The sequence below is a fragment of the Petromyzon marinus genome, unplaced genomic scaffold (assembly GCF_048934315.1).
Source record: "Petromyzon marinus isolate PM22_M1 ecotype Great Lakes invasive population unplaced genomic scaffold, UKy_Petmar_22M1.pri1.0 PM_G_Scaffold_76, whole genome shotgun sequence".
Taxonomy (NCBI): Eukaryota; Metazoa; Chordata; class Hyperoartia; order Petromyzontiformes; family Petromyzontidae; genus Petromyzon; species Petromyzon marinus.
In genome coordinates this window covers 190,534-209,588 of record NW_027423031.1, presented here as the reverse complement: position 1 = coordinate 209,588, position 19,055 = coordinate 190,534, and the positions used below count along the sequence as shown (strand labels likewise).

Sequence of the window (19,055 nt, the reverse complement as noted above, 5' to 3'; positions counted from 1 at the left end):
CCACACACTCACTCACCTAGCCACCCACACAGACACACAGTCACTCACCTACCCACCCACACAGACACTGTCACTCATTCACTCACCTAGCCACCCACAGTCACTCACTCACCTAGCCACCCACACAGTCACTCATTCACTCACCTAGCCACCCACACACTCACTCACTCACCTAGCCACCCACACACTCAGTCACTCACTCACCTAGCCACCCACACACTCAGTCACTCATTCACTCACTCACCTAGCCACCCACACACACTCATTCACACACTCACCTAGCCACCCACACAGTCACTCATTCACTCACTTAGCCACCCACACACTCATACACTCAGTCACTCACCTAGCCACCCACAGACACAGTCACTCATTCACTCAGTGACTCATCTAGCCACCCACACAGTCACTCACCTAGCCACCAACACTCAGTCACTCACCTAGCCACCCACACACTCACTCATTCACTCACTTAGCCACCCACACAGACACTTAGTCACTCATTCAGTCACTCACCTAGCCACCCACAGTCACTCACCTAGCCACCCACACAGTCACTCATTCACGAAGTCACTCACCTAGCCACCCACAGTCACTCATTCACTCACTCACCTAGCCACCCACACACTCAGTCACTCACCTAGCCACCCACACACTCAGTCACTCATTCACTCAGTCACTCACCTAGCCACCCACACACTCATTCACTCAGTCACTCACCTAGCCACCCACACACTCAGTCACTCAGTCACTCACCTAGCCACCCACACACTCAGTCACTCACCTACCCTATGCCCAACTTCCTTCATGTCTCCACGCTCATGTTCAATCGATTCCAGTTCGATGTCAAACATGCATCTCTCCATACTTTTATTTTCAAACACTGTTCTATTTTCTCTTGGGGTTTATATTTGCAAGCGTATTAACCTGCTAAATACACGCACTGTACAGAATGCCAACCCATGTTTTTCAATGGGATTTTCAATGAGTCGGGGTATATTTTTACCAGCCCCCCCCAAAAGGGTCTCTTTGGCATTTATTTCAGAGCTCTCCGTTATGAAATTAAATGGGCAATATTAGTGCCATGGGCTACAGCAAGAAAGGAGCATCACTCGTGGTGGGAGCAAAAACTTTGGCTATGAGCAAGTTGAGAACCCCCCCAAATTGTAAATTAATTGGAGCCGCTAAAGTTACGGCACCCGAGGACTGCCAAGTGAAATCTGGTTTGGGGCTCATGGACAAAATAGCAATGCACACGGCAGACAAACTCGGCAGGTTAAGGAGACTAATCATAATTATTTTAATTTCAACATTCTTCATTTCCACTGCGACCTTTAAAATCTTTCGGTGCAGTCAATATAGAAATCTAAATTAATCCTCCAAAAAATGACAACTAAAATGTAAACGCGTCAATTGCACTTTCGACCTATACCCACGGTTAACTTTCAACAAGAGTGATGGGACATTCACAAATAGTACACAAAGTGACAATGATGTTGACACCGACGTTCAATACGGCATGAAACATGTTGAGTTGTCTTCTATGAAGGCTGGGCAGTAGAGAAGCACAGTTTGAGGGTGTAGAGGTATGGAACATCTGAGAAAATAAAAACAGGGGAGCCACATGACGTCTTCACTGGAGCACACAAAAACTTAAAACAATGAAGCGATTCTTAGGAGGGTCTTTGTCGATGTCAACAAACTCGTTCAGGGAGCTAAGATAACGTTGAGTTGTGATAAGTGAAAGTGCTTGGCTATGTCAACTTTCAATTCCATTCTGTACATGCAAACAACGAAATCCAAATCGCCCATAAATAACAACCTGTTAATATATAATACAACAATCTACAACTGCTTTCGCTTCCTGCAATTTCACCCAAGGCTGCTAGGCAGCCAGTGTACACAGATGGTGCTATGGCAGTGGTTCTTAACCTGGGTTCGATCGAACCCCAGGGGTTCGGTGAGTCGATCTCAGGGGTTCGGCAGAGCCCCCGCCACGGAGGTCCGGACACACTTGAATTATTGTGTAAATTTGTGATGACACACACGGCCCGCTTGGCCATCACTGGCTGCAGATAATCATGCTACACTGCTTGGCCAATCAGCGCTGCGGGGAATTTAGTGCGTACTCAGTAGTCAATGTGTGACTGTTGTTGTCGTACGTCGTGTGATTTCTTTAATATTTTATCCATACTATGTCGGGCAAAAGAAGAAAGTGGTCGGACGAATATGTACAACATGGATTCTCATGTATCACGGAACGTGATGGGAGTGAGCGTCCTATCTGCATGATTTGCAACGCCAAGTTGAGCAACTCTAGTCTTGCACCGGCAAAACTAAAGGAACACTTCTTGAAGCTGCATGGAGACGGGGAATACAAGAACACAACACTTGCTGAATTCAGGGTGAAGAGAGCCAGATTCGATGAAAGGGCCACTCTGCCTGCTCTTGGATTTGTACCTGTTAACAAACCGATCCTGACAGCATCGTACGAAGTTGCTTACCTGATCGCAAAGCAGGGCAAGCCACACACCATTGGTGAAACACTTGTGAAACCAGCTGCATTAAAGATGGCGAATCTGATACTCGGAACAGCGGCCGAAGGTAAATTATCCCAAATTCCCCTTTCAAATGACACCGTCAGTGACAGAATAGAAGATATGAGTAAAGACATCTTGGCTCAAGTAGTCGCGGATCTGATTTCAAGCCCGGCAAAATTCAGCCTTCAACTCGACGAAACCACAGACGTTTCTGATCTAAGCCAGCTTGCTGTTTTTGTACGCTATGTGAAAGACGACATGATAAAAGAAGAGTTTTTATTTTGTAAGCCTCTTACAACAACAACGAAGGCAGCCGATGTGAAGAAGCTTGTGGATGACTTCTTCAGAGACAACAATCTTTCATGGGATATGGTTTCTGCAATTTGTACGGACGGAGCTCCAGTCATGCTGGGAAGAAAGTCTGGTTTTGGTGCGCTAGTAAAGGCCGATGCACCACACATCATTGTGACGCATTGTATTCTGCACAGGCATGCGTTGGCAACAAAAACCTTACCTCCAAAAATGGCAGAAGTATTAAAAACTGTGGTGGAATGTGTGAACTATGTGCGAAAAAGTGCTCTGAGGCACCGCATCTTCAGTGAGCTGTGTAAAGAAATGGGCTCTGAATTTGAGGTACTTCTGCTCCATTCTAATATTCGGTGGTTATCCCGGGGACAGGTGCTGAATCGTGTTTTTGCCATGCGTGTGGAATTAGCCCTGTTTTTGCAAGAGCACCAACACTGCCATGCAGATTGCTTCAAAAATCCTGAGTTCATTCTCATTTTAGCGTACATGGCTGATATATTCGCAGCTCTCAATCATCTCAATCAGCAGATGCAGGGTGGTGGAGTCAATATCATGGAAGCGGAAGAACACCTGAAGGCTTTTCAAAAAAAGCTACCGTTATGGAAACGACGAACAGAGAACAATAACTTCGCAAACTTCCCGCTTCTGGACGACTGTGCAAGTAAGATCGAAGATGTGTCTGGAATCGGAGATATTTCTGTATCCACGGAACTGAAGCAAACAATTGCCACGCACTTAGATGAGCTTGCAAAGTCTCTCGACGGATATTTTCCTACAAGAGAGTCATATCCAGCATGGGTGAGACAGCCGTTCACGTTTGCTGTTGAAACAGCAGATGTCAATGATGAATTCCTCGACTAAATCATTGAAATTCAGCAGAGCCAGGTTCAACAGCAACTCTTCAGAACAACAACGCTCTCAACGTTTTGGGTGTCGACAAATGAACAAGTATCCAGTTATTGCTAAGAAAGCCCTGGATTTTTTTATACCATTTGTTACAACATATCTTTGTGAGCAATCCTTTTCGAGGATGCTGGACATAAAAACGAAGAAAAGGAACAGACTTTGCTGTGAAAATGACATGAGAGTGGCACTTGCCAAGGTGAAGCCACGCATATCTGAACTGATCTCTCAAAGGCAACAGCAGAAGTCACATTGATTTCCAGGTATGTAATTTGTTGTGAGTTTATGCATTGTGTTGGTTTTATTCTTTGAACAAGGTAATGTTCATGCACGGCTCATTTTGTGTACCAGTAAAAAACATATCTATGTCTTGAATTTGAAAAAAATCACATTTTATTTTTCACTAAAGAGGGGTTCGGTGAATGCGCATATGAAACTGGTGGGGTTCGGTACCTCCAACAAGGTTAAGAACCACTGTGCTATGGTAATAACAAGCGCCCCCCCCAAATCTGAACATTAGGTGCTCAACAGAGCGTACGACCAAAGATTTGCCGATAATGCAGCACCGCTTCAATGTCATCGCACCAACACAAATGGCCAACACCCCACAACTTACTTGCGTTCTTCAGGGGGTGATGGTTAATGCACGCCAGAGCCTCCATGGCATCGTTCTTGGTCTCCCACTCCATCAGGCCGGACACGCTCCTATCGGCTGGACACGTGGATGGACCGTCGCTCATGGAGTCATTTGGGTCGTGTAAAACGCAACACCCTTCGCCATTTTGATTTAAAGCTTTCGTGACTGCAGGGATTCATATTCTTGGTTCTTTCGGTAAAGTCACCACCACGTAGAAGGGAAACAATAAAATAATAAAAATATAAAATAAAATTCTCACGACGTTTCGACTGCAACACAAGCAATCATCATCAGGTGTGAAAACCACAGCAAGAAAATTTTAAAAAAGTGGCGGTTATTTTTAACGTTAGCACCACGGAGAGCGATTTGGCAGTTGTTCAGATGGACGAGTCCATCTATGTTCTGAAAAGAGGAGGGGGGAGACGAAAATAATGGATGCGGTCTGAAAGCCACCGTAAGCGTGAACGATCAATTAAGACCCGAAATGGTTTATCAAATCCTTCCAATGATTGCTAAGCCAGAATCAATCTTCTCGGTTGAAATTGTCTGTGTTTGTATATATTTATTATTTTGTTGTTTCCCTTCTACGTGACTTTACCTAAAGAACCAAGAATATGAAACCCTTTGCCATGTTTAAAGGGTGGTGCCAGTCGTGGGTGAATTTCTGCAGCAGGAAGGCTTCAGTCCGATGCCTTGGCTACGCTAACACGGTCCAGTCAGCTTGGGCGCGAGTGAATAGCAAGGACTGCTCTCGGGAGAGAATTTCTCACAGGGTTTCTTGAGCATGGCCTCATAGCACACGTTGCAGATCATCTGGTGTCGTGCTGTAAATCAAGCGACGATTGCATGGAGAATACAGTACACGATTTATTCTGTGCCATGACACGTAAGATAAATAATAAACATACTTTGCGGGACTTACTTTTTCCAGAAAACACTTTGAAAGAGCGGGGCCTCGCAATCGACATTTCGTCGCACAGCTGCGGGGACAGAACGGGCGGCGTTCACGTTATAGTTGGTAACAGTTAACGTGCACCGGTAAAGCATTCGGGAGATGTCATTTTAATTGCAGGCACAAATCCCGTTGTCCATTTTTTAATTTACATTCGCCAGCTTTGGAGCAGTCTTTCAAAGTGCTCAGATTATTGTGAACACCAAGCATAGACTCAGGGGGAATGCAACCATTTGCAGAAACAATGTCCAAAGACTGAAATGTAAACCTTTCGAATACGAATATGAATCGTAATGTATTAAACAGGACAAATTAACGCGAGGTGTTGTCTAGTCTGTAACAAAAAAGTCCCTTTGGAACATCGACTGCATTATTTATACATCTTATGTTTTAAGCGCTGAAAGGAAACTACATTACACCATTTTACATTTGTCCCGTCACAGGAAACGTGTCATTGGCCACCACAAACTCCACAACATCAATAGGCTCATCTTAAAAACCCACGATTGTTTCATGTGCAAAATTTGGACTTGAATATTTATAAAAGCTTCACCTGGGAAAACTTTTAAAGAAACCGAACGCGCTCCCCTTCTGCGCTGCTGGCAGCAGGCTGAAGGGGCGGCGGGGGCACGAACCTGCGCGAACATCTCGGCCGTGATGTCCGTGGGCGCGTTGAAGAAGTGCAGCACCGCGGTGGGACGCTGGTTGCGGTTCTTCGCCGCCTTCTCGCTGTCGGCGTAGCGGTGGTTGTGAGAACCTGCGTAGTCCCTGTAGCTGTCGGTGCCGTCCGGCAGCTCGAACGCCTGGCCCGGCACAATCGACCGCTGCCTCGACACGCTGCCGAGACGAGGGCGGAAGGGAGGGAATAGCGCGAAGAAACTGTTTTTAGTTTTTATTTTATCACGTTCCAAATTTCACGTGCTCTTTGGTTCGATTCGGTAAAGTCACGTGGGTAAAAAATAAAATAACAAAAAATCACGACGTTTCGGCCACAACACAAGTGGCCTTCATCAGGTGAAGGGACCGGACTGTCCAGAGGACAGCGTTGGAGTGAAGACAGCAAGCCCAGGTCGCGTCCTTTAAGCTTGTGATCGCGGCATCTTTTGAGGAAGGTCAGCGTCTCGATGAGCTTTGACTTCTTGTCCCGTTGTCTGTTGAAAGCTCTAACAGATAGGTGAAAGCCCTCCCCGTAAAGCTTCAAATCTAGAATCCAAATTTCACGTTCGCTATTTCAATAAAGGCCCTCCCCGTAAAGCTTCAAATCTAGAATCTAAATTTCATGTTCGCCACTTCAATAAAGGCTCTGGACAGCAAGTCACCGGGGTCCTCGTGAGCTGTGACGAGTGTTTCGTTCACGGTATTCATCAGCTCTCTTTTTCACCGTCCTAAAATTTAGTCACTTGCACTAAATATTTACTAAAGTTGTCTTCTCTAAATGGAAAGCAGTATCCAATTACATTAACAGGATATGACGAGTTACATTTACCAATTTAACACGGGAACAAAAAGGCTCACCAGAGGTTGATTTTATTTCCAAAGATCTGAGACATATTGAGGTGAAAAACCGCCCTGTGCACGGCGTACTGATCTCCCATCTCGACCATGGCGGCTCCCGGCTTGCTCTTCAGGAACTTAACCTACAAAAATAACAACCCGTAAGACGGTTCAGCATCGCGCAATCTTGCACGAAAATATCTACAAGTTTCGTTGTAACGCATTGTTGAAATGTGAAGTGTTGGCCGAGGGGCCATTAGAAAACATGCACAAAGAACACTTCGCATTGGGTACATTTTTGTAAAGAAAATGACCAAATGTGTATGTTGTCAATCGGTGAACAAATTTGGTCGTGTGAATCTCCCACTTTATATAACACGATCAGCGCACGACGTGCACCACACGCGTGCGTACGCATTGCACAGCGGTTGAACCTTTGGAAGATAAAAAAAAAAGGGACTCATTTCAAAGCAGGTGCGCGCAACACCCAGCGAAGGCACCTTCTCCACGTCGCCGAAGAGGCAGAGGATGTTAAACACGCGGTCGCAGTTGAAGCGTTCGGCGTCCAAGTCGTACACAATGAGGACCTTGTTGTCGGCCTGCTGGTTCATCATGGCTTGCACGTGCTGGCCCTGGGTACCACCCTGGGGCCCAACCTGGTTGCCCATGCCTACTCCCATGCCCATTCCTCCCCCACCGCCCATGCCGTCGCGGCCAGATCCGTAGTCGACGCCCGGTGGTGGTGGCTGCTGGTGGCCTGTGACGCAAACACACAAGAGGGGGAAACGCATAGTGAACTAGCTGAAACTCTCTAAACTTCTCTGAAAACAGATTTATGACAACCATCATCTTACACACGTGTGCCCTTTCCTATAAGGTCAGGTAACCCAGGAATCACCACTCTACTCCTTGGAGACACTGGAAAACATTGGTCCAGAAGACTCAGTTGCCTAGGGAATAGACTAAACTAGTTTTTATTTTAGGTTGAGGGCCACCAAGCTAGAGCTCTTATTCAGCATAGCTTGTTTTAAATACCCAATACATCTGATAGCTATTGGAAATATCGTCTCTTAAAACACAAAGCAACTCATACGTTGCAATTGTTAATCGCAAAAAAAGGTTTTTAGGATGCACCTTAACACTAATTCCAAATAAGAAATGTTCTCAACAGGCAGCAGGTTCTTTCAATCTGACAGCAAGCTGAAGGAAACCGAAATTATAGCATTCGCAACAAGGGGATTACCTCCACAGTCGCCACCACCGCAAGCGTGTGCTTTGGGATGGTCGCCAAGGAGAGACGTTTGCTTCGCTGGCATCATTGCATTGTCCTCTGAAAACAACAAAAAAAACGATCACCAAATTCACCCACGGGAAACATAAGCGCTCATTGCTGCACAAAATAAGGACAATCCAAAAAATGCATTCTGCACCCAGAACATTCACATGACCAACACATTAAGAAATTCCGGGCACACTCCACACGGGGGTGCGCTGCGTCTGTCGATAAAAACAATTGGCGGTATTTTTAAAATGCAGATTTCACATGGCGCAACATAAATAACGAGCACCATACAAAATACAGCGCGTAAAGAAACGCTCATCGCAAGAAGAAGAAAAAACAAAATTTATTGGAGGTGTACAGATGCACGCGACAAATTGTTCCGAGGTGCGGCGTCAGCGAGTGTCCGTGGTTGCCGCCTGCGATGCCCGCTCGTTTCTTACCCAGTCTACGCTTCGACGGGAACACAAAGTTGCCCAGAGTCGGGCGGCGGCTGACGACCCATCGCGAGGAGGATGCAACAGAAAGGCCGGCGCCTTCTTTCCTGCGCCAACAGCAGTCACGCTCGGCACAAATGGACCCCCCCGCGTTGTCCGTGCCACCGCACCTCTCGCTCTCCGGCGACCCTTTTTGGTTTGGGGCTTAAAATTGGGACGCTTGAAGTGGGCGACGGGGCCTTACGAACCTTTAAAATGAAAAAGATCGCCGCTTATAAACCGATGCGAAATGCGTTGTCTGGCATCAGCAATGTCAAAAGCCTCGTTTGCAAACAAAACTTTAGCAAGGCAGTCTAAACGTACGAGCGTGGAGGTAAATTCTCACCAACGGAGCGATTTTAAGCCCCAAACGCATCGGCACGCGTTCCGTTTGGCTTATTTCCAAGTCCCGTTCGCGGTGAATGCGGGCTTTCGTCGCTCCCGGCTTCTTCGCGGCGGTTCTGGTGCTTTGCCGGTCTGTCAGCGCCGTGTCCCCCGGTGCCTGCGGCTGGACGTGGGTTATCCGATGGCCTCTGCCAAGCGGCACGTGGCGGTTGCGGTGCAGCGGACGCGGCGTGCTGCGCTGCAGGCGTGGGGGGCGCGGGTCGGCCGTGCGTGTCACAGCGGCGGCGGCGTGTTGGTTGCTTGGTCCCCGGTGCCTCCCAAGTGCCGACGAGGATGTCGCCAATGTCGCCGTTCGTGTCGTCGCCGTTCACGTCGGTGGCTGTTGGCTGCCGGGCGCTTTATTGCTCGTGTGTTGCTTGCAAATTGCCTCCGTGTGCTTCTGTGTGCGGCAATGCTCGCAGATGCTCCTTGTAGCGTTGATGTTGGGAGTGAGGAAAATACTCTTCGAAGCGTTTACGGAAATTTGGTGATAAAATCAAACCGCACCGTGTCCCTAAAGCTCCCTTGATAAAGTGGCGAGACTTACCTCTTCGGAAACTAATATCTGTGCGTACACACAATGTATTCGGGACAAAGATACCATTTTCCTGTTCAGGTTCAATCGTACCAAATTAAAAGGGTTACTTTATAATAAGTGATATTTTCAATCGTAAATATCGGCTTTTCTGACATCCTCTAAGCTTCTCCGCTTAGTATCCAGACACCACATAATGCAGTCAAGGTTTCTCAACCCTACAAAATATAAAAACGCAACGTGCAATGTCCACCTCAAATATGCCAGTGAAAGTTGGCACCTACTTCTGATCCAACAGACACACACCCTGGTAAATCTAAATATAAAAGTAAAACCTTGGATTGCAAGTAACTTGGTCTGCAAGTGTTTTGCAAGACGAGCTAAAATTGTAAATAAATATTAACTTGATAAACGAGCGAGGTCTTGCAATACGAGCAGTGTACGTGTAGACACACTTTGTACTGCCGTGAGTCACGTGATCACACAACTGATAGACGAGTGCTTTGATGTACGAGCGCTTTGGATTACAAACACGTTCCCGGAACGAATTATGCTCGCAATGCAAGGTTTTACACTGTAGTGTAAAAATGCCCAGCCTTGATACACCCCGAACAACCGAGTACCCGCCTATGGGCCACATGCACTTGACGTTGGGAAAATCTTCAAAGCTGATCAAAATCTAAAACGCCACCAACTTAATGGCAATGTCTATCGCATGTCCAGTACCAGGGCAACAGCTTTAATGGTAACAAAAAAATTAATCCAATGGATTATTGAACACTCCAGCAGCCACATGCCTCCTTGTGAATCCTGTTCTTCACAACATTCACTTAAACTGCCACATTGTTGTGAAGGGTTAACTAGAAAAACAAAGTACACGGGCAGGAGTTTAAAACCAATCTGCCCAGAGTAAACTACGCAAGCTTAGCATGGGCTAAAAAAACACAAAGATTATTTAGTTATATGTTGCGCTAGCTGTTACTACCCGGCCGCCTTTGTCTCCCCACTGGCGATGTTCACACACCACAGCAGTTACTCGTTTGAGGCTGAGTCGACCTAGGGGAGGCCCAGGACCGGTTAAAATAATCGTCACCGGTGGTGGCGGTGAGCGGGAATCGAACTTGGGTCGCCGGGTTCGTAGCGCAGCGTAGCGCTAACCGCTACACTACGGGTCACGTGACAGATTTGACGTCACAGCTCACTTGCCGTGCAAAAAATAAATGCATTATCGAGCTCCCCCCCCCCCAAAAAACAAAAGTGTATTTGTGTAATGTTTGCACGGTGTACAGTCTGGAAAGTACCCACATGGCAAATTTCCAGTTTGTTGCATGTCGGGAAGTACGCTAAACATTTTGAACAGACACACATATTCACAACTTTGCCTTTTATATATGGAGAAGATAGGTATAAACGAAAATAACCTTGACCAGCTCTACACAATTGCAGTGATTGCATGATTGATACAAAAGAGGGGAATGGCGTTTCAAATAACTTCCTGTGACAACGACCAAGTTCTGTAGATTGTAAACAGTACACCAATGTGCTTCAAGATAACCAAGTGTCTGCAGGTGTGACATTTTTCTGCAACCAAAATCTCAAGTGCAGAAGCTGCATTATCCTCTTGAGAACACTCCAAACTTCCCCCTCTACTTGGCCACTGATCTTCAAGTATAACACGGCAAAGCCGGCCACGTACAGAAATAGTCAATGCCTGTTTCATCACGCCGTGCACACCCCCCACCCCTTGCGTTAAAAACGTCACCCCCCCCCCACACACCGAGGGCTCACCACCACCAGCTGTCGAGAGAGCGCGGCTCTGATATGCTCGATATTGGTCTTACCTTGCTTGAGGCCAGGGTTGGTGAAGTCCCAGGTCTCAGAGTCATTTTTAAACACATTCAGACGCATCGCCTGTAAAGAGGACACAGCAGGGGGAAAAGATAAACATTATTCGTGGCCAGCATATAGGGCATAGATGCTGGGAAAAAAATTATATAACTTTAGAACCTTCTTTGGTTCTTTCGGTAAAGTCTCCACGTAGAATGAGGATAAAAAAATAAAATAAAACAATGAAATTCTCACGACGTTTCGGCCACAACACAAGTGGCCTTCTTCAGGTGAAAGGAACAAACCTGTCGTCCCGACCTTGTGTTGTGGCCGAAACGTCGTGATAATTTTATTGTTTTATTTTATTATTTTATTCTCATTCTACGTGGTGACTTTACCGAAAGAACCAAAGAAGATTAATCCTTGCAGTCACGAAAGCTTTAAATCGAAACTTTAGAACCATTTAAAATTTACAAGCATAATTATTAAGCGGTCATTACCCCCGAGACAATTACGGCATGCAACTTGCGGTGAAGCCGAGGTACTTAACGCAACCCTTAACCTCCTGGGAGATGAATGAATAAGAGCTGCCACACGTAGGAAGTCAACGGGAAGCTAAACTTTCGCGCCGTACGTAGCAAAAGCGTGCTTATCGGAGTTGTGGGAAAACAGTGGCCTTCTGCCACCGGTTTTTTGTTTAAGATCAAGTGTTGATTATCCCTCTTCGTTAGAACAAGCTCCCTTCGTGTTTGCAGATAAAATCGCTATCCCTCGGTGACCTATTTAAATTCCAAACTTGTTTAATCGCACATAAGTTTGGCATGCTCTGCCTAACTCGGTATTATTTATTCGCGGTGTTCCTCGTGTACTGTAAAGCGTTAGCCTTGATCGTATACCTCAAAAATGTTGAAGTGCCATAACCCCGTTATGAAAATGATGCATTCGTTATTACTGTTCAGTAATTTTATTTCCTGCTAACAATGTAACATCTCTCCTCAGGTACTCTGCAGGTCTCGCAAAGCAGCCTATGGCTGAATGCTAATCACCCGTCACCAAATAAAATTGAATTAAAAACCAACTCTACCCTTCCCACTGGATGCGAATTTTCCACTAACTGGCTCAGGGCACTGGCTCAGATGAGAACCACGCTCACACGGTAATATCAATTGGGAAAAGTTTGACTTTAGACAACGGCAAGGATGCCCGTCATGCACAATGGGTTGTTGTAGGTTGTGGGGCTGTGTGGTGGGCAGCTGTAAAATCCATTGGGTGCATTGTATTTCTATGCTGCCACAATATATGCTACACTCCTTTACCCCGCACACAAGTCAAATAACCCCCACAACAGGCATCGAGTGCGGAAGCCCTCATCTAGCAATGAATTGCCGTGTGTATTCAGCATTATTTGCTCACCAAAGTGGTCAATTCAGAATATTAAATGAAATCTTTGGTCTGCGGGTGAAAAAACCCAGGTTGTGGTGCACACACTTGTGAATGTACAAAGTATCGGTTGTACTTGCCCTCGCATACTCCACTATAAGAGTACAGCAGCCCGAATAGATGTCCGCTCCATTCAGAGATGAGTTCGCTCTCTCGGCGCTCTCAACCGAAACAAACGTGGCCAAAAATTAAGGAAAACACGACCATTTCATTTTAAAAACAATACATTTAGCATCTCCAAAATAACACGTAAAATTACGTGAATGGCGGACATATCGTTACGGTTATGCATCTCGTTGAAAGGATATTCCACAAAGGCCTGCAGGCCATTCTTCCTGAAGATCACAATGCGTTGCAGAGGCCCAAATGGTTTGCAAATGTTGTAAAGCACATCCTGCAGGACCACATGGAGCACACAAACGCAGCGAGGTGATTTTGCACGCATTACCAAGTAAATTTGAAAAGCTTTTTTTCCAGTGAATTTTTAAGATCGAGCCATACAGGACATCAACGCTTTCCAAAATCAACATTAGGTCTATATATTGTTTTTTATTCAATGCCATTGGTAGACTTCAAAGCACAAACAAAAAACACGACTTCAATTGCCTCAAATGAACCAAAGGATCAATGTAATTTCCTTAGCAAAGCCATTCACTGTAATCCAAAACGGACATAATTTCACTCGTATAAATGAAACACGCGCGTGTGTGCATGGCACACCCGACAAACTATTCACACATTAATGTCCAGCTGCTGTAAGTGTAACAATGCCCACCGTGGTGATGGGGTAGATGGGGTTGAGAATGGTGAAGAGCAGGATGTGGTTGCTGTTGCCGTTGTCCCCCGGGACGCCAGGGCGCCAAAGCTTCTGGCTGGTAGAGAAGTTAAAGTAGGCCGGCTGCCCGCACACGTAGACGGAGCCCTTGGACGAGTAGTCGACGCAGCTGCGGGAGCTCTCCGGGTCTTCAAACTCCACCAGCGCCTGCCGCGTCTTGGGTATCATCACCACGTACAAACGAGTGCCGTTATTCAAAGATGTGGCCGACTTTAAAACGCGTGCCTGTTGTTGTTAATTTTAACCACGAGGTTGGTCTGCTCCAAGTCACCTCATTTGATCTCAAGAAATGTTTCAATGCATGCAACGGAGTGGAGACTGGTTGGATGCAGGTTAGATGCCACGTCCCATTTCAGTTTGGCAGTGTAGTACGTTGGAATTGAATGTACTGTAAGAATATAATTATATTTAAAATACATCTTGAGGGTAATGTAGTCTTCTTCTGTCGATGTATCACCTGACAAACGAAGCCTCTTCAAACGTACATAAACAAGGTACGTGTGTGCACCATTTCAATACGAGATATTAATTTTTAACACGGTTACTAATCACAGTTGAACGTGTGCTGCTTTTGTCAGATGGCACAACAAAAGCAGCAGTGGCACTTTAATTCGGAGGGAATTCGTGACTTGGGGAAATTGAAGAACAAACGGTTTTTGTTTCCATTTAAAGCTTTCGTGACTGCAAGGATTCATCTTCTTTGGTTCTTTCGGTATAGTCGCGTAGAATGAGAATAAAATAATAAATTAATTTAAAAACACAAAATTCTCATGACGTTTCGGCCACAACACAAGTCGCCTTCATCAGGTGAAGGGACGAGACTGTCCCATTTCAGTTTGGCAGTCTCGTCCCTTCACCTGATGAAGGCCACTTGTGTTGTGGCCCGAAACGTCGTGAGAATTTTATCGTGTTATTTTAATTTGTATTAATTTATTATTTTATTCTCATTCTACGCGGTGGTGACTTTACCGAAAGAACCCCAAAGAAGATGAAGTGGTTTTTGGTTGGTCACTTCAGGCTGGCAAGGCCCCGAGTAAGCCACGCACGGCGTCGCCGATCACGCCGTGACGTGGGCAACGCCGCGCCCTCTCGTCCGCCGCATAACGCGGCCACGACTTTTTATTTACGGAAGTGGTTCTTGAGCTTTAACCTGCAGCCTTGCCACCCCCCCTTTGGTTCTCAATATATATTTTTTTAAAACGTACAATATTTATTAATTTAGAGGTTTGATGGAACAAAGTAGCGGTGCGTACGTGCCCGTGCTCAATGTGTTTCGATGGATTTACCTTGTTAAAAAATAATCTGGCACGTCTTGCACCCCCAGAAAGGGCATCTCCCACCCCGTGCTTAAGAACCATCGAGTATTTTCGTGTTATGCAATTTCTTGAGTTATTGAACCGAAAACCGGTAATACTCGAATTTCCAAGGTCTACGTTCACTCCACGTCCGCAAACACCACCACCACAACAATAATAACAATAATAATAACACCAATAACAATAATAATAACTATAATAACAATAATCTTTGTTTTTTTTCGGTAAAGTCACGTATAAATAAGAAATAATAAAATTACATAATAGCGCACGACGTTTCGGTTGCAACACAAGCAGCCATCATCAGGTACAGAAGAGCTAAATTTAAGAGAGAGGGGAAACACATAACCCCAGATGTATATACAGACACCCAAGTAGGGGGGAACTAACACCGACACAATAGGGGACACAGAGAGAGAAGCATACCAAACAGACAAGAGTTTAGCAGAATTTGGAAACCAAATAAAGCAACACAGACGGTCGGTCAAAACACAATTAACGCAAAGCCTGGTTGATTACGTTATTTCAAAGATTGCTAAATTGCAAGTTAAGTATGAAATTTAAGATACAGACGGCACACACACATAGACATTCAAGTAGAGCGGACCAGCACAGGTACAAGCACACAGTGAAGTCGCCTTAAATAGGCAGAGAAGGCAAGGCTGAGAGGCAATGGGACATATTAGCATGAGAAGGCAAGGCTGAGAGACAATGGGACATTTTAGCATGAGGTATGCATAGAGCAAAGTGGAGCACGGCAGCAAACATTCGGAAGCACCAAGACCGACACACAGGCAGAGACAGCACAGAGAAACAAATCCAAGCACAGACACAAAGGCAGATACACAAGCAGAGACAACACACAGACAACACAAGACAACACAAAGACAGACACAAAGATACAGACCTTATACCTCCCCGTAGAGGCGGTTTAAACTTGGTTCAAAGCTTTCGTGACTGCAGGAATTAATCTTTGGTGTTTTCGGTAAACAACAATAATAATAATACAGCTTCCTTCCCCATGCGGGCAACGGTCACCACCGACTGGTCACCTGACTAGGCCAAAGTACCGCACGGCCTCCACGAGGTCCGACTCGAGGGCTGTGTCTGAGAGTCCCCGCACGTGAACCACAGCCGACGGTGGGGGCTTGTGTGGGTCCTCAAACGTGTCCTGTGCACGTCGGCAAGGAAGCAAACTCAACACGACTATTGTGCAAAGCTGTTGTTTCCTCCTATACCGAGAAGACAGTTTTCAGTTTCATTTATTTGGTATAGCCCTGTGAGCCATTTGGCTCTTGAATCGGGTGCAACCGCAACAAACAAAAACATGAACAGGAAAAACATCTTAAAGTGACTTTGTGTGACTGTGCAAACAAAAAATCCAGGAAAAAACAGCAAAATAATCCTTGAAATAGCACCGTACACCAACGCTGTGTGCAAAAATCCCAGTGGGATGCAAGTCAAACAACAACAACCACAAGACAACTAAGATTAAAGCCATCAGTCTAACTCCGTACTACAACAAAACAATCATGGCCAAACCATAAAACTTTTTCAAAATCACCAAAATAAAGCCACGGCTAACATCGCCGGCAAGTGATATCGGAGCAGATGCAGACACTTGCATTAAAGGGCTTTTTAAATCTGCATCCGTTTGGCAAAAAATGGCCATAGCTCAGTGCCATCATTTCAGTAATCGCTAAGAACGTTCGCGAGTTTAACTTTCAATCTAAACGGCCCTCGAGTTACAAACTCTGGAACTCGCATCCCCCACCGCCAGGTGCGCTTTTGTAGACGCTGTAAAGTTTTATTCCGCAAAGTTTTTAATCACATTGGGGAGGGTCGAAGAGCTTCCCCACGACGCTATCGCGTGGGACATTTAACATATCGGTATTTTAACTTAATTAGTATTTTAACTTTTGATTTAAAGCTTTCGTGACTGCAGGGATTAATATTCTTGGTTCTTCCGGTAAAGTCACCACGTAGAAGGGAAACAATAAAATAATAAAAATATAAAACAATACAATTCTCACGACGTTTTGACTGCAACACAAGAAGCAATCATCATCAGGTGTGAAAACCACAGCAAGAAAATTTGAACAAAAGTGGCATTTTTTTTAACGTCAGCACCACGGAGAGCGATTTGAGAGTTTGTTCAGATGGACCAGTCCATCTATGTTCTGAAAAGAGGAGGGGGGAGACGAAAATAATGGATGCGGTCTGAAAGCCACCGTAAGCGTGAACAATTAAGACCCGAAATGGTTTATCAAATCCTTCCAATGATTGTTAAGCCAGAATCTATCTTCTCGGTTGAAATTGTCTCTGTGCTTGTATATGTGGATAGCCTCATGAACGAATTTCTCCTGGTAGGCAATGTTTTTATTCGTGGTCCGCCAGGAAGTGTCTGTGTTGTTGGCCTGACTAGATGTGCTTCACATAATGTTGTTTCAGGTTTGTTGAATTCTCGTCTCTCATCTTTTGCTGTATTTACCTCCGTGATTTGTTCTTGACACCTGATGAAGATCGCTTGCGTTGTGATCGAAACGTCGTGATTGTTTTTTGTTTTAATATAATTTTATTGTATTTCTACATACGTGACTTTACCGAAAAAAACAATGAGTAATGTTTTTATTGTTTCATATTTTTTTATTATTTTAGTTCAGTGCAAAGAGAATACCCACCCTTAGAAGAGAAAACGCCGTATAAAAAAATTACACTGGAAATAGCCCAAAGTGTTAACGAACACGAAATCCACGTTTACCAAAACGCGTTTTACTGAACGTAAGCAGAGCCTAGCGATGCTGTGGTCCGCGTGGTCCATCCCCAACACCAACAACGAGAAGCTCTTCGCAACGGCACTGGAATCTGCGAGTTACAAAGCTAAACAATCACGTTAAATAATATAAACACGGCTGGTGGTGGTGGTGGCACGTCGCCTGAGTGAAGCCTCTGGCCCAGGCCTCACAACGAGGCTCTGGGCGAGGAGGAGTAAAAGAAACATCTTCTCGTTATAAAAACACCTCGTCAAGTCGCTCGTCACTGACGCTCACCATCGCGCCCGCCTGGACGCGGTCGTTGCCTTCGCCATTGACTCCCAGGCGCTTGGCCGCGTGCCGGGCGGCGGAGGCGGCGGTGGTCAACATCGTCGTGATGGCGTGGAGCGCCGGAGGGAATCGATTCGCGATCCCGTCGCAAAAAAATCGACGCCTGCGCGGATCGCCGAGCGTCAGCGGCAGCAGCGGGCGGCGGCGGCGGGGCGATTCCAACGCGTGACATCGATTCTCGGATCGATGTGTCCTCTGGCGATGTTCGCGCGGCTTGGTGTGACCCCACAGCCACTCGTCACGTGACGCCTCTCTCGGCCGACTGGGGCCGGCGACGGAGATCTGAAGCAGTCGTGGGCCTCCCCCTAGGTCGGACTCGGACTACATAATTAAATTTGATTAAATTTTTATAATATTAAATAAATAATAATAAATGATTAAAATAATCAAATTAGATTATTGTAAAATCATAATAAATAAATAAAACGAAATTTTTAATAATCAAATTTGATTGCTTTTAAATAAGAATAAGTACATAAAAAACAAATTTGATTATTTTTAAAATGAGATTAAATAAATAAAAATGTATAAATTAAAATAATAAAATTTGATTATTTTAAAATAATAAATAAATATACATTATAAGTTAAAATAACAATTGGATTATTTTAAAATAATAATGAATAAATAATAAAATAATTGACCAATTTCTATTACTTTTACATAATAAATCAAGGCAGGAAAATTTAATTTATAATTTAGCCTTTCTTTATAACAAAATTTTAATATTTTAAAATAATAAAAAATAAAACTTACAAATAATCACATTTGAGTATTTTAAATAATAAATATATAAAATTTCCTTTCAAATTTTACTAATCAAATTTGATTATTTTTAAATAAAAATAAATATATATAAATATTCAAATCTGATTATTATAGAAATTAAAAAAGAGGGATGGCATTGTCATCCTCTCAGCCGACAAGGTCAATGCCACTGTCATCATGGATAAAATACAATATAACAACAAAATTCAAGAATTACTCATCAATGGTAGCTATACAAAAATAAAAAGAGATCCCACCA

The 19,055-nt window shown here is 44.8% G+C and overlaps 1 protein-coding gene across 5 annotated transcripts; it reads right to left on the bottom strand.

Moving 5' to 3' along the window:
• Nucleotides 1-853: 853 nt before the first annotated feature.
• Nucleotides 854-18,102, bottom strand: LOC142920783 (heterogeneous nuclear ribonucleoprotein L-like). 5 transcript variants are annotated; one of them, XM_076062861.1, is made up of 12 exons: nucleotides 17,945-18,102; nucleotides 13,549-13,764; nucleotides 13,082-13,167; nucleotides 12,854-12,950; nucleotides 11,348-11,417; nucleotides 8,076-8,162; nucleotides 7,333-7,589; nucleotides 6,854-6,975; nucleotides 5,974-6,175; nucleotides 5,309-5,366; nucleotides 4,366-4,461; nucleotides 854-1,597 (listed from the first exon to the last, which is right to left on the bottom strand). In XM_076062861.1, exons 1-12 carry the CDS (start codon nucleotides 18,065-18,067, stop codon nucleotides 1,542-1,544), a joined length of 1,470 nt encoding a protein of 489 aa, XP_075918976.1. In that variant the 5' UTR covers nucleotides 18,068-18,102; the 3' UTR covers nucleotides 854-1,541. The 5 variants fall into 5 exon arrangements, with proteins under 5 accessions (XP_075918976.1, XP_075918977.1, XP_075918978.1 ...); XM_076062862.1 differs by having other exon boundaries at nucleotides 17,975-18,102; XM_076062863.1 differs by lacking the exon at nucleotides 4,366-4,461.
• Between the last annotated feature and the right edge of the window lie 953 nt (nucleotides 18,103-19,055).

Excerpts from the sequence above, each read along its gene's own strand:
- LOC142920783 (XM_076062861.1), bottom strand. The coding sequence starts at position 18,067 with ATGTTGACCACCGCCGCCTCCGCCGCCCGGCACGCGGCCAAGCGCCTG. Across the intron at positions 8,163-11,347 it reads CAACCCTGGCCTCAAGCAAG|AGGACAATGCAATGATGCCA; the intron begins GTAAGACCAATA and ends TGTTGTTTTCAG. Across the intron at positions 6,176-6,853 it reads GGAAATAAAATCAACCTCTG|CGTGTCGAGGCAGCGGTCGA; the intron begins GTGAGCCTTTTT and ends TCGTCTCGGCAG.